Source organism: Hemitrygon akajei, chromosome 12 (genome assembly GCF_048418815.1).
Source record: "Hemitrygon akajei chromosome 12, sHemAka1.3, whole genome shotgun sequence".
Classification (NCBI taxonomy): Eukaryota; Metazoa; Chordata; class Chondrichthyes; order Myliobatiformes; family Dasyatidae; genus Hemitrygon; species Hemitrygon akajei.
Genome location: NC_133135.1, coordinates 33578150 through 33594459, shown reverse-complemented (window position 1 = coordinate 33594459; position 16310 = coordinate 33578150). Strand labels below are relative to the sequence as shown.

General features: G+C 40.2%; 1 protein-coding gene across 4 annotated transcripts in view; it reads left to right on the top strand.

The window, feature by feature from the left end:
- Positions 1-16310, top strand: part of usp24 (ubiquitin specific peptidase 24) — a 222592-nt gene that overhangs the window by 109873 nt on the left and 96409 nt on the right. For 2 of the 4 annotated variants that reach the window (XM_073062880.1, XM_073062878.1), the window contains 6 exons: positions 3192-3347; positions 6509-6606; positions 7948-8043; positions 13273-13504; positions 14061-14223; positions 16074-16229. In XM_073062880.1, coding sequence (XP_072918981.1) covers positions 3192-3347; positions 6509-6606; positions 7948-8043; positions 13273-13504; positions 14061-14223; positions 16074-16229 — 901 coding nt within the window. Of the gene's footprint in view, positions 1-3188; positions 3348-6508; positions 6607-7947; positions 8044-13272; positions 13505-14060; positions 14224-16073; positions 16230-16310 lie in introns of all 4 variants that reach the window. The other 2 variants (XM_073062879.1, XM_073062877.1) reach the window with 1 other exon arrangement.

The window sequence follows — 16310 nt, the reverse complement described above, 5'->3', positions numbered from 1 at the left end:
TCATCGGGACGACAAAGGAAGTGTGCTGAAGTCAAAAAGAAGGGAGGAGGGAAAGAATTACAAGCTGGCATGTGATAGGTGAAACCAGGTGGGTGAGGATGGGGGAATGGAGTGAGCAGATGGGAGAGGATGGGAAGACAGAGCTAAAGGGCTGAAGATGCAGGAATCTAATAAGAGAGGACAGTGGACCATGGAAGAAAAGGAAGGAGGGGGAGCAGAGCATTGAAATTACAGTAAGTTGGAGAAATCAATATTCATGCCATCGGGCTACTAAAATGGAGTATGAAGTGTTGCTCCTCCAACCTGAGTTTGGCCTCATCATGGCAGTAGAGGAGGCCATGACAGACATGTCAGAATGGAAAGGCAAATTTAAGTGAGTAGTTACTGGGAGATCCTGCCTGACTGACACTCAGATGAAGTCTTGCCTCACTGGAAGAACTTTCTGAGGCCCTGAATAGTGGTGAGGGAGGAGGTCTAGGGGCAGGTTTAGCACTTGTCACACTACACCTGATATCATAAACATTGATTTCTCCAACTTCCAGTAATTTCTCCGTCTTCCTCTCTCCTCTTTTTCCATTCTGGTTACCCTCTCAGCCCTTCTCACCTACCATCACCTCCCTCCAATGGTCCACTGTGCTTTCCCATTAGATTCCTCTTTCAGCCTTTTACCTCTCTGCTCTTCTCTCTCCCCCCCCCCCTCCTATTTCCTTACCAGTACTGAAGAAGGGACTTTACCTGAAATGTTATGTTTAATCCCCTCTGTAGAGGCTGCCTGCCTTGATGAATTTCCAGCATTTTGTGTGTGTGTTGTTAGTACATGGTTCATTGTGCAATGTTTGCGAATATTCAAAATATTTCATTTACAGAAGCTAATAATTGAATCAAAGGAGGTTGCATGCCCCATAACGCGCAGCAGAAACTTGGACATGTGTTAAATAGAATATAAACAGTACAGTTTAGGTAGAGATCCTTCACCTTGCCATGTCAGACTGACCATCATGCCAATCTAAACTAATCCATTCTACTTACACGTGGTCCATATTCTCCCATTCTCTGGCTCTTTATGTATTTATTTCAGTACCTCAAGTACTGGCATTGTATTTGATGCCACTTCCCTTGGTAATCCCCTCCAGGCAACTGCCATTCTGTATGTAAATTAATAATGAAGAACAGCTTGTCTCACACCTCTCTAAACATTTATCTCTGATGCTAAACCTGTGTCATCTGGTATTTGACCATTCTACCCTGGGAAAAAGACTTTGACTATTTATCAATAGACAATAGGTGCAGAAGTAGACCATTTGGCCCTTCGAGCCTGCACCGCCATTTTGAGATCATGGCTGATCAATTACTATCAATACCCGGTTCCTGCCTTGTCCCCATATCCCTTGAGTCTTCTATCCATAAGATACCTATCTAGCTCCTTCTTGAAAGCATCCAGAGAATTGGCCTCCACTACCTTCCGAGGCAGTGCATTCCAGACCCCCACAACTCTCTGGGAGAAGAAGTTTTTCCTTAACTCTGTCCTAAATGACCTACCCCTTATTCTCAAACCATGCCCTCTGGTACTGGACTCTCCCAGCATCTGGAACATATTTCCTGCCTCTATCTTGTCCAATCCCTTAATAATCTTATATGTTTCAATCAGATCCCCTCTCAATCCCCTTAATTCCAGCGTGTACAAGCCCAGTCTCTCTAACCTCTCTGCGTAAGACAGTCCAGACATCCCAGGAATTAACCTCGTGAATCTACGCTGCACTTCCTCTACAGCCAGGATGTCTGTCCTTCCTTAACCCTGGAGACCAAAACTGTACACAATACTCCAGGTGTGGTCTCACCAGGGCTCTGTACAAATGCAAGAGGATTTCCTTGCTCTTGTACTCAATTCCCTTTGTAATAAAGGCCAACATTCCATTAGCCTTCTTCACTGCCTGCTGCACTTGCTCATTCACCTTCAGTGACTGATGAACAAGGACTCCGAGATCTCTTTGTATTTCTCCCTTACCCAACTCTACACCGTTCAGATAATAATCTGCCTTCCTGTTCTTACTCCCAAAGTGGATAACCTCACACTTATTCACATTAAACGTCATCTGCCAAGTATCTGCCCACTCACCCAGCCTATCCAAGTCATCCTGAATTCTCCTAACATCCTCATCACGTCACACTGCCACCCAGCTTAGTATCATCAGCAAATTTGCTGATGTTATTTTCTATGCCTTCATCCAAATCGTTAACGTAAATGGTAAACAGCTGTGGTCCCAATACTGAGCCCTGTGGCACCCCACTAGTCACCACCTGCCATTCTGAGAAACACCCATTCACCGCTACCCTTTGCTTTCTATCTGCCAACCAGTTTTCTATCCATGTCAATGCCTTCCCCCCGATGCCCTGAGCTTTGATTTTACCCACCAATCTTCTATGTGGGACCTTATCAAATGCCTTCTGAAAATCGAGGTACACTACATCCACTGGATCTCCCCCGTCTAACTTCCTGGTTACATCCTCGAAAAACTCCAACAGCTTATCGTATCTATGATTCTCATTATTTTATAAGCTTATGTCAGTTCATCCCTCAGTCTCCACTCCTGTGGAAACAGTGTACGTTTGTTCAACTTCCCCATATAATTAATGCATACCAATCCAGGAACCATCCAGCCGGACTTCTGCACCCTCTCCAAAGCCTCCACATCCTTCCTATAGCATGGCAACAAGAGGTGCACTTAATATTTCAAATAAGTCTTAACCAAAGGTTTAGCTAGGTTAACATAATTTAAAGCTTTTTTATATAATTGGTATGCTGACCAATGAAGCTTGCTTTACATGGTCTTTACCTCCCTATCCTGTTGTTGCCAGTTTCAGGGAGATATAAACCTGCACCCCAAGGTCTTTCTGTGGATCAATGGTCCCTGATTTGGCTTTGAGTTGGTTTGTTAGATTATAATTTCTGTTTATTTCAGATTGTCAACCTAGCTTGGTGTTAGCACACTTGAGCCCAACTGTTGAAGTTTCAAGTTCCATTTCAGAAACCAGAGTATATTATTTGATGTGATTCTTCAATGCAATAGTTTTCTTTGAATTGAAAGGTTTTGACCTGATATGTTAAACCTTTTAAACTTATTTTCACTTTTAAAGTACAGTGCTTAAAATTTGTATCATCCTTTAAACTGAGGCTTTTTGATATTCAGCAGAAAACATTGTTGACCGATTCCAATCACCAAACTTCCAAGTCGCCTTCACTTTCTTCAAAGCAGCAGCATCAACCTAGTGCAAATACTATTCTGGAGAGCCTGTTTAGATCGTCAGCACCGGGAATGTCCCCGTTCAGAGTACTTTATAACCTAGAGGTTTGAACTGTTCTTGTGATTTAGTAAGACTTATTATGCCAATCTATTAGCTGTTGAAGAATTATTGTATAATACGTGTTTTGGTAAATTTTAAAAACACCCACAGATTTGATTCCTGATTTCATGCTGATCACAGAAGTTTGAAAAGAGTTTGGTTATACAATGGATTCTGGTTAATTGGGACACACCATGGCCGATATATTTTGGCCCAACTAAGTGGCTAACCCGATCAGCTGAAGTTTAATGGAAATAGTTTAAAAAAAAAGACAAACTACCATTTAACTGAGCACAATTTATTTATGTAAATGAAATACAGAACAAATTAGAATATTACCAGTACTATAAAACTGCATTAGTTCCTAATAGTCATCGTCTGAAGAATTCATCCAACATAACAATGCTGTGTGTTTTTGATTGAATGTAACTGATCAAAATCAGTACAGACACCCAGTGTAGATAATGGACTGCCTTCACAAATGCATCCTTCAAATCTTATTTTTCATTGTTACATTCAAGATGATTCAAGATTCAAAGTACATTTATTATCAAAGAATGTAAAAATTAACAACCTTGAGATGTGTTTGCTCACGGGTAACCATAAAGCATGAAATCCAAAAGAACTCAATTAAAGAAAAAAAAACAACTCTCGACGCACAAGAGAATGAAAAAAGTAAAAACAAATCATGCAAACAACAACATTCCAAACCAAATTAAGTCCTCAAGTCCGAACACTGATTGTCAATACCTTCAAATTTTTCATAGTTCCTAATTTGCTAAAGTTGTGAAATTATTTCATTTTCACTATGGCAGTTTCTACCATTTTCAAGCTTAAATGCATGAAATCTCAGTGAGCAAAACAGTTCTGAATTGTCTTGCTGTTTATTTCTTGCCAACTATTAGTGACAAAAATTACTGCTTTTTGAACACATATGGAACTGATGCCATATTAAAAATGTTCACTGTTCATACTGTGTGGTGTCTTAACAGCCAAACAACTGAACACGACTGACACTAGTTTGAAACTGTTCGGTCTGTCCAAATTAAGCAGCGTAGTGCCCCAAATAAATGAAGGGAATCCTGGTTATTTTCTTCATTAGCTTTTGTTCTCTGGAAGTTGTCCCACGGAAGCAGTTCCTCCAATTAACCAGAATCCACTGTATTCTAAATATGATGTCAAAAGAATAATTTGATTTGCACCAAGATGTACTTATAATGACTTTGGAAAAGATATTTAGTCATTTGAGTGCAAGTCAGAATGGTTACATCAGTTACTGTATATTCTAATTGGGTATAAGAAGTTTATATGAGGTTCCTTAAGTTTTATTATGTGTGGTGTATGTTGGTGGTCTGTCATTTCCAATGATGGTGTAAACCTATGCAGGGAGAGTTTTATAGTGAAAAGGCTGTGGCACTGGGGCAGTTCCACTTTCTTGGTCTCAAAAATCTTGGTGTAATGGTGAAAAAATCGTTACAACTAGGGACTTCCTCGGCTGCAGTGGATAGCCATGGCACCTTCTGTATCTTGTCATGCTCTTTGCTCTCCATGAAGCGTTGCAGCACTGCCGTCTTGGTGTTTGGATCTTGTAGTTGATCTCATCCGCCCAGTCCGCTGGAACTGGCTTTGCGTGCTGGGGTAGGCCACTCCCTATCTCACCGGGGTTGGAGGTTCCCAGCTACTCTCACCTGGTTTAGCCCGCCTGTCAAAGCGGTGTACTGGGGTGTGGCCACTGTCACGTACAAATGGTTACTTGGACCTACAGGTGAGAGCTGGGTGGCAGGTGGGGACCAAAGGTGGACGAGCTGCCCCTGGGCGAAGCGAGATAAGCCTAATGGCCTGAGAGAAGAAACTGTTTCCCATCTTGATTGCTCTTGTATTTATGCATTGGAATCTCCTGCTTGATGGTAGAATTTCAAAGAGGATGCCAGATGGGTGGGAGGGATCGTTGATAATACTAAGGGGCCTCTGTACAGAGTGCTGCTGACAAATGTTCCCAGTAGATGGAATGGAGACCTAAATGATCCTCTCAGCTATTCTCACAGTGCTTTGTACGAATTTCTGATCCAGTGCTCGACTGCTCCCATACCAGATAGAGATGCAACTTATCAGAACTCTCTCAATAGTGCTCCTGAAAAATTCAGTTAAGCTGGCGTGGTGGGAGGAGAGAATCACTTGTCTCAATCTCTTCAGGAAGTAGAGACGCTTCTGTGCTGCCTTATTCAGGGAGATGATGTTAAGTTGCCAGGTGAGGTCATACATGATGTTGAACTCCCAAGAACTTGGAGCACTTAACTCTGTCTACAGAGGAGCCATGTATGCGCAGAGCATAATGGTTCATCTACACCTTTCTAATGTCCACAATCATTTCCTTGGTCTTCTGCATGTTCAGACTTGGGTTGCTGTTGTTCTTCACCAGTCCACCAGCAACTTCATTTCCTCTCTGTACTCTGACTCATCCACAAACTTGATATGGTTTGTGCTGAGTCCTGCAACACGGTCATGCATCAACAGTATGAACAGCTGTGGCCTGAGCATACAGCCAAGGGAACACCAGTGCTCAGCATAATGGGACTAGAGACATTGCTGCCCACACGAATTAACTGTGGCCTTTCTATTAAGAAGACCAGGATCCAGTTACAGAGGGAGGTGTTTGCTTACAGTTACTTTACTTTATTGTCATCAAACAATTGATACTGGAGCGTACAATCATCACAGCGATATTTGATTTTGTGCTTCATGCTCCCTGGAGTACAAAGTTTAGACCCATTGAGGACAGTTTCACCACCAGTTTCTGGGGTATGATGTTGTTAAACGTGGAACTGAAGAGTATAAACAGCAATTTGGCATATGAGGCCCCATTTTCCAGGTAGGACAGGACAGAGTGGATGGCAGAGGCTATGGCATCATTTGTTTTAAGCAACCTCGAAAGGATCCAACATAGCCAGGAGAAAGGCTTTAATGCGTTCCATGAACAGCCACTCAAAGCATTTTGTTATGGTTGATGCTAATGCCACAGGATGATAGTCAAGAGAATGTAATCTGAGACTCCATTTGGATTAGGATTTGAAATTGATTTGAAAATTCTACTTTTTGTTTCCTTTCAGACTGTTAAGAGTGTATGTACATTGCAGCTCTTGATTTAGAATTTATTCTGTTTGTGCAGGTTCTTAGTTCTAAGCTGATGCCTACATCAGATGATGAGATGGCAAGAAACTGTGCAAAATCCTTCTGTGAAAATTTTCTGAAAGCAGGAGGTTTAAGGTTTGTTTTTGAGTCTGGTTTTCATTCATTACCAATTTTTTACATTTTATTTATCAGAAAGCAAAGCTTGTATGTTTCATTTCTTATTTCTTGCCAAATTATTTGGTAATTAGAGTCATCACAAAGATGATAGATCCAATCTTATAAGTCAGGTTCAGATATGGAATTGCCATTTGTAGCCTTCCCCACGCTCGATCTGGATTCAAAGTGCTAACCTTAGTAGCTAGGAGCGTTCCAATTTCTAGTGGCGTGCTCTCAGCAGTGATATTACTTCCCTTGGTAAGGTACATTTAAAACACATTAAATTGATTGATATTTTTAACAAAGAATATAAAAAGAAGTAAAGTTGACAAAAACATAATTAAAATTATTTTTTCTAAGTAATTTGCCTTCAAATCCATCTCCATACAGTCTAGTACATGGTCAAAGTGGTGATGCCCCAAGTTAGTCCTTGGGAATCTTAACAAAACCGGGCTATATTGCTGCACTCTGGAGCTCAGCTTTAGAGTAAATTGACAGATTGGATGTTGCAAATCTGTCAATAAGACCAAATCTTTGTCTTTGGTGGTATATGGACAATTTTCTTCAACTTGCTTATATTTTCGTCCAAAATTTAGAGATGCTAGTAAACTATTAAAATTCAGTTCTTTAAATCACAGTTGTTTATTGTACTTATACTGCATTTTAAAATGGTTACGTTTTAGCATGTGAGGGGCTAAAGTGCCGTAAAAACTTAATCCAGATTTAAACTACAATTAGCATAGTATTAGCTTTTTAAGCTGTTTTTTTTCTTTGATCCTTCAGTATCGGCAGGAATTTATTTGGAATTGAGCCAAATGGCAAATTCCCCGATTGCATTTATTTTTTCTGTTAGTTCCACTTTTATATAAATAGCTTGTTATCTATGTATGATGAAAGTACCAGAACTCTTTTCAAGAATTTGTCACAAGATGCAATTAGAGAATATGGTTACAGCAGCTGTTAACTTGTGATTTTCCTCCAAAGCACTGGGCTCATTCTGTGACTTTTTTATCTGATAATTGCACCGAGTAGCCTTTTTGTACATATTGCATAAAGAAATTTATATTTACCATGTAATTCCTTCAGTTCCTTCATAAAAAGATCCTTGAGAATCAAAGAATATTAAATGTTGGTGGGCATATGTGCTAAGTAATTGGCATCTTTACTGTTAGGCAAATAATAGATAGAACTTATTTTGCAGGTTGTTGCAGATGCTCAATCAGACAAGTATGCACCTGTGAAAATCATACCACTTCAAATTGAAAGGAAATCATTTTGACATTTAATAAAATACCTTTTGATTATTTTTATTATTTTCAGTTTGGTGGTGAACGTTATGCAGCGAGATTCCATTCCATCTGAGGTGGATTATGAGACAAGGCAGGGAGTTTATTCAATCTGTCTACAGCTTGCAAGGTGAGGGCCAATGTGCACTGTACTACTGAAATAGAATGGAATTATCTACATCGTTGGCTAGGTGCTTAGTGAATAGTGAGTAAGAAAGAGATACGTGTTTACATATGTTCTCAAATAATGTAATACTGCTTTATGTTCCAAAATCCAGAGTCAGGTTTATTATCACTAACGTATCATGAAATTCGTTGTTTATGGCATTACTACAGAGCAAGACAAAAGTTACTGCAAGATACAGTAAACAAGTTGTAAGAGAGTAGTACATCAAGAAATGGGCGTTAGTCCATGCTAAAATCATTTGAACTGCCTACTTCCATTGACCTGCATTGGGTCCATAGTCCTCCATACCCCTACCATCCATGTATTTGTCCAAACTTCTCTTAAACATTGAAATCAACCCCACTTGCGCCGCTTGTGCTGGCAGCTCATTCCACACTCTCACAACCCTTTGAGTGAAGAAGTTTCCCCTCATGTTCCCCTTAAACTTTTTACCGTTCACCCTTAACTCATGAACTCTGCTTATTGTTCCACCCATCCTCAGTGGAAAAAGCCTGCTTGCATTTACCCTATCCATACCCCTCATAATTTTGTATACCTCTATCAAATCTCCTCTTAATCTTCTATGTCCTAAGGAATACAGTCCTAACCTATTGAATCTCTTCTTTATAATTCAGGTCCTCCAGTCCCGGCAACATCTTCCTAAATTTTCTCTGTACTCTTTCAACCTTGTTTACATCTTTCCTGTAATTAGGTGACCAAAACTCCACACAATACTCCAAATTAGACCTTACCAATGTCTTGTACAGCTTCAGCATAACATCCCATCTCCTGTACTCAGTACATTAATTTATGAAGGCCAAAAGCTTTCTTTAAAACCCTATCTACTTGTGAAGGCACTTTCAATGAATTATGGACCTGTCTTCCCAGATTACTTTGCTCTACCACATGCCTCGGTGCCCCACCGTTAACTTTGTAAGACCCACCCTGGTTGGTCTGATCAAAGTGCAATACCTTGCACTTGTCAGCATTGAATTCCACCTGCCATTTTTCAGCCCATTTTTCCAGCTGATGCAGATCCCTCTACAAGCCATGATAGCCTTCCTTGCTGTTACACTACACCCCCAATTTTAGTATCATCCACAAATTTGCTGATCCAGTTAACCACATTATCATTCAGATAATTGAGATAGATGACAAACCACAACAGACCCAGCATTGATCCCTGCAGCACACCACTAATCACAGCAATCCAGTCAGAGAGTCAACCATCTACTACCACTCTGACTTCTCCCACAAAGCTGACCCAATTTACTACTTTATCTTGAATGCCGAGCGTCTGAACCTTCTTGACCAACCTCCCACGCTGCACCTTGTCAAATGCCTTACTAAAGTCCATGTAGACACCATCCATTTTCCTGGTATCTTCCTCAAAAAAAACTTTATAAGATTGGTTAGACATGACCTGCCACACTCAAAACCATGTTGACTATCCTTAATCTGTCCATGTCTGCCCAAATACTTATATATCAGTTCCCTTAGAATACCTTCCAATACCTTTCCCACAACTGATGTCAGACTCACCGGCCTATAATTTCTTGGTTTACGTTTAGAGCCTTTTTTAAACAGCGGAACAACATTGGCTATCCTCCAATCCTCTGGTACCTCTTCTGTCGCTAAGAATGATATAAGTACCTCTGTTAAGGCCCCTGCAATTTCTGCACCTTCCTCCAGTAGAGTCAGAGGGAACACATTGTCAGGCCTTGGGGATTTATCCACTCTAATTTGCCTCAAGATAGCAAACACCACCTCCTCTTAATCAGTATGGGGTCCATGAAGTTGATGCCACTTTTCCTCACTTTCATGGGCTCTTGTCTATCTCCTGACTAAATAGAGATGCAAAAAAATGTATTTAAGCTCTCCCCCATCTGTTTTGGCTCCACACATGTATTACCAATTTTGTCCCTTGCAATCCTTTTGCTCTTAACATATCTGTAAAATCTCTTTTAAGATTCTTCTTCATGTTGTCTACTAGAGCAACCTCATGCCATCTTTTAGCCCTCCTGATTTTTTTCTTACATGTTCTCTTACATTTCTTGTAATCCATAAGCACCTCATATGTTCCTACTTGCCTATACCTGCTATGCACCTCCTTTATTCTCTTAAACAGGGCCTCATTATCTCTTCAAAACCAAGATTCCTTACACTTGTTCTCTTTACCTTTTATTCTGACAGGCACATACAAGCTTTGTACTCACAAAATTTCACTCTTGAAGCCTCCCACTTACCAAGTACACCTTTGCCAGAAAACAGCCTATCGCGATCTTCACAGATCATTTCTAATGCATTAGAATTGGCCTTTCTCCAATTTAGAATCTCAACCTGCAGACCAGACCTACCTTTTTGCATATTTACTTTGAAACTGATGGCATTGTGGTCACTAGATGCAAAGTGTTCCCCTACACAAACTTCTGTCACCTGCCCTGTCTCATTCCTTAATAGCAGATGTAGTATCACACACTCTCTCATTGGGACTTCTATGTACTGATGAAGGAAACTTTTTTGAGCACATCTGACAAACTCAATCCCATCTAGTCCTTTTACAGAATGGGATTCAGGGTCAATATGTGGAAAGTTGCTATGCGTCTACTATGCAACCTTCTGTTTCATACAACAGTCTGTGATTTCTCTACAAATTTGTTCCTCTAAATCCCTCAGGTGGTTGGGTGGTCTGTAATATAGCCTCATTAACATGGTCATTCCTTTCTTACTTCTCAGTTCCACCAATAATGCCCCACTAGATGAATACTCCAGTCTGTCCTGACAGAGCACTGCCGTGACGTTTTCCCTGACTAGTAACACTCCCCCCCCCCCAACTTTAATTCCTCCCGCTCAGTCACATCTAAAATAGCAGAACCTCTGAATTTTGAGCTGCCAATCCTGTCCCTCCTGCAACCAATTCTCCCTAATGGATACAATTTCATAATTCCAGGTATTGATCCATGACCTGAGCTAATCTGCCTTTCCTGCAATACTTCTTGCATTGAAATATACTCAGCTCAGAACACAAGTTGCACCATGCTCAACCTTTTAATTCCTGACTTTGTCTGAGGTCTTACCAACATCTGTCTCCACAACCTCTCCACTAAATGTTCTGGGACTCTGGTTCCCATCCCCTAATAACTCTAGTTTAAACCCCACCATGCAGCATTAGCAAACCTTCCCGCTAGAATATTAGTTCCCCTCCAGTTCAAATGCGAACAGTCTCTCTTCTTTACAAGTCCAACTTTCACTGGAAGAGAGCCTGATGAACCAAAAATCTATGCCCTTCCTCCTATGCCAACTTGTTAGCCACTCGTTAAACAGTATAATCTTCCTAGTTCTGGCCTCACTAGCAGGTGCCACAGGTGGCAATCTTGAGACCATAACCCTGAAGGTCCTGCTCTTTAACTTAGCACTGAACTCCCTGAACTCCCTTTGCTGAACCTCGTCATCTGTCCTACCTATGTCATTGGTATCTATATGGACCATGACCTCTGGCTGTTCACCTTTCTACTTAAGAATGCTGAAGACTCGATCCAAGATGTTCCAGGCACCCAGGAGGCAACATACCATCTGGGAGTCTTGTTCTTGCCCACAGAATGTCCTTTTCGTTCCCTCACTAATGTCACCATAGCATGCCTCTTCTCCCTCCCATTCCCTTCTGGGTTACAGAGCAAGACTAAGTGCAGAGACCCTACCGCTGTGACTTCCTTCTGCTAGGTCATTCCCCCCCGCCCCACACCCCAACAGTATCCAAAGTGACATGCCTGTTGTTGAGGGGGATGGCCACAGATGTACTCTGCATTGGCTCCTTAACCCCTTTTCCCTTCCCGTCACGCAGTTTCCTGTGTCCCGCACCTTGGGTGTAACTACCTCTCTAATATGTCCTATCTATCACCCTCTCAGCCTCACAAATGATCCAGCGTTCATCCAGTTCCAGCTCCAACTCCTTAACACAGATTGTTAGAAGCTGCAGCTGGATGCACTTCTCGCAGTTGTAGTCATCAGGGACACTGGAGGTATCCCTGCCTTTCCACATCTTGTAAGGGGAGCATTCAACTATCCTGCCTGGTATCTCTACTGTTGTAATTGAACAAATGTAAAAAATGTGGGGAAGAAAAAAATCTCTATCTACAGCTTTTCTCTTTTTTTTTGCTTTCTCTGACTGAAGTCTCTCTTCACTGAAGCCTCGAAGAGCTAAAGTCTCTAAATCTCCACTCCAACTCTGTCCATTCCACAATGTTTGCTCTGCTTGTCCCCACCTTCCTTTAATTTGTTCTTGCTAATCAATCACAAACGCTGATTGGTCGCTGGTTAAAGCTCAACAACATAAACTACTGCAAGTTGCTGCCTTTTATAGTCGTTCAGCAAAACTGAGTGAAAATCTGTCCTCTCAAGTTTCTGACCTCCAGATTGATGGCTGGTCAAAGCTTCAATTGGGAGGTTTGTGTAAAATGGTGCAAAGGAGGAATAATGACATAGTATTCATGAACTGTTCAGAAATCTGATGATGGAAGGGAAGATTTTGTAATCTGCCTTCTAATTTTTTTGGTGATGGGTTCAAATTAGTGTGCTCTGGCTTTTGTCCCTTTAGCCATTTGAAACAACCTTCTGTTGTTTATTATTTCCTAATGTCTTCAGAAACAAACTGCTGGAAATACACAGCAAGTCAAGTAGTATAAGGAAAAATAATCTTTCAAAAGGTGCTTGAACTTTTCTCCAGTTTTAACTCTGGAAGAAAATTCATAAAGGTGGAACTGTTAGAATGCGTTATTGCAATCTTCCTCCTTCAACCCTGTCAGTCAGTCTTAGCCATTGGCGGTGACAGTGAGGAACACAATGTTCTCCCCTGAGAATTCAAATTTTTAACTTGAAAGGCTGTCACAAAACCTTCCTCAGCAGGGTTGCATAAGGTCAGTGCAGTTTATTTAACATATACATTAAAAGATTGAAATAAACTACTATCCAAACAAAATGAAAAAGTTACACCTTTCAAGGTATAATTTGGAATATTTAGCTTTTGCTGTGCTTTGTGTTGATATAGATCAATTTACTATAGCTCTCTGTACATCCAACATGGATTTTGCCACAATCTATGAAAATAAAGGCATGAGATTATTTCGGATAACATTTGCAACTTTTGAGACTCTTCATACCCGCTATAATCCACCATGCTAACGATTCCTTCTTCAGGTTTCTGCTAGTTGGCCAGACCATGCCTTCTACATTAGATGATGATTTCCTTAAAGATGGAATGGAAGCACTGTCCTCGCGCCCATTTCGTAATGTTAGTCGGCAGACCAGTCGGCAGCTGTCAATGTGTGGTGGGCAAGAAAAATCAACAATGAGACAGATGAGTGTGACATCAGATCGGTCATCGATAAGAATTGAGGAAATAATACCTGCAGCCAGAGTGGCAATACAGGCAAGTCAAATCAGGAACACTTATTTTTACTGAGTACAATTTATGACACAAATATTTGTGCATTAATTTTACTGGTATTCATCTTTTGAAAATGCAGCATGTTTAATGGGAATTTAATGATATGAGCTAGATGTGTTCCCTCAAAGTTTTATTTCCTTTCCACGGGCCAGCTGTAAACCTGGTAAAGTGTGCTTCAAACTTAGAATGGAAATATTATCATTGTACTTAACATTCTTACACAAGAACTAAGAAAAGATTTCTTTTAATTTTGTTTTCAGTCTAATTTCCAGATTAGGAATCTTCATTCATATAATTAGGGATTACAATCTTCCAACAGCTCTTGCTTAAAATCAGAGTCTGTCATTGAGCTCATCCTGTAATTTTGCTAATTCTGCTCAAGCACTGAACTATTGTAACTGCCATCTTGAAACTGCTGAACATTGACTTTTCCATTAAAGTGACTGGTCTCGTGCCAACATTTGGTCCAGTTTCAGTCAGGGTGTGACTTGTGTATTTTTGATATGCTGACCAAACACATTTAATTTTTGTGTTGCAGACAATGGATGTGAATGATTTCACCTCAACAGTGGCCTGTTTCATGAGACTGACTTGGGCAGCAGCAGCTGGACGTCTTGACCTGGTGGGGAGCTGCCAGCCAATTCGAGAGAGTACCAATTGTTTATTTTCTGTTGGTATTCGGAATAGACTCAGCAGTTCAGGTGAGCATATTTCAAACTGTTTAAGCGTTATCATCTACTAACTGTTTTGCTTTTGCAGATTACCAGAGTAATTGGTTGACAAATTAGATATGAAGACAAGTTATGAAAATCTGTTTTGGTGGATAATTTATGAACATTCAGTTACTATGATAACCTGTGCAAATTCTGACAGAAGTAACAAAATGAGTTACTTCACAGTTCTCTGAATCCTTTTCTTTATTTTTCGGTTGTGTCCACAGCTACTATTGTAGTCATGGTGGATTTGGAAGTAACATGATTGTAGAGCTTTCCCAATATTGTTCTTGCAGTTATACCCTTTGATTTGTTTCTCCCTTCAAACTTCGATGTTTATGCACTCAGCAGTTCACTTTTCTGGTAGGGGAGAAAAATTTAATTTTGTTATTTGATGAACAGCAATGTTTAGATAGAATGTAATTGTAGAACAGGGGTTCCCAACCTTTTTTTTTAATACTACTGACCCCTACCATTAACTGAGAGATCTGTGGACCCAAGGTTCGGGTACCCCTATTAAAAAGAGAAACAACACAACACCTGAATATGCTAAGTCTATCCTGATCATCAAGTACCTTTTTATTTTACACTTGCCCTATCCTAACTTGACCCCTCTCACCCCAGCCATTCTTTCTTTTCTTCTCTTCCATCGGGCAGAAGATACAAAAGCTTGCGAGAATGTGCCACTGGGCTCAAGTATAGCTTTTAATCCGCTATTATCATTGATATTGGTTTATTTTGTCACATGTACCATGATACAGTGGAAAAACTTAGTTTTCCAAGCCATATGTACAAATCATAACAAGTATTTTGAGCTACTACAGGGAAAAGCAAATAACAGAATTCAGAATATGGTGTTATCATTGTGGAGGTAGTACAGATGGACAATATGGTGTAATGGCCATGATGAGACCAATTCTGAGTTCAGAAGGTCATCTTTAAGGTGCAAAAGGTCTGTTCCAGAATCTTATAACAGCAAAATAGGACACTCTTGAATGGACCGCTAAAAAAGATGAACTCTACATTCCCAATCAGAATCGGGTTTAATATCACTGGCCTATGTTATGAAGTTTGTTGTTTTGCAGCAATAGTACAGTGCAACACATAAAATAAGCAGAAATTACAATTATATATAGTGCAAAAAGAGAGTAAAGTATTGAGGTAGTGATCGTGGATTGGTTCATGCTGACGTCTTTGCACTTTATTTGTCTCCTTTTTTCCTGTTATCGTAACACTGTTCTGCATTGTTCTTTTTATTACCTCAGTGTTCTTGTGTGTGAACTAATCTGACTGAAGCACACAAACAAAAATTTCTCAGTGTATCTCGTTACATGTGAAAAAAAATCAATAACAATACCATGTTCTTTTATTCTCACAATCCCATTGACTACACTCTGGTCTCCGCACTTAAATATGATCTATGTACAGTTATCAGTTTTAATGATAAATTCTGTTTTGAGTGTGACCTTATAATGATTGAATTGCTACGGTTATATGTATTAAATCTGGTTTAATAGTTATAATTTGACATACTTTGCATGTTAAATGCCTCCTAGTTTGAAAAAAAGGATTCTGTGGCATAGTGGATAAGAAAAGCAGGGTTTCTTAGATTAACAAAATAGTATCCAGATTATACACACAAAATGCTGGTGGAACACAGCAGGCCAGGCTAGCTTTTTGTGTGTGTTTTTTGCATTTTGTGTGTGTTGTTTGAATTTCCAGCATCTGCAGATTTCCTTGTGTTAGTATCCAGATTATGTTGGATTAATCTAATCTTTTGGGTGTAATCTAATCTAACCCCTTGGGTGAAATAACACGTCTAAATAAATTTTCTACAGGTAGCACGTGCAGTACTGGAAGTGAGGGTGAATCAACCACACTACATGCCGGCATATGTGTGAAGCAGCATTCTGTCTCCACCAAAGATACTCTTATTGCTCGAGAGGCCTTATCGCTTCTGGTTACATGTTTACAGCTGCGAAGCCAGCAACTAGGTAATGTCTTTCGCAGATAAGTTTGTTTCATGTGACAATTGATCTACTAAGGCAGAGGTTCCCAACCTTTTTATGCCATGG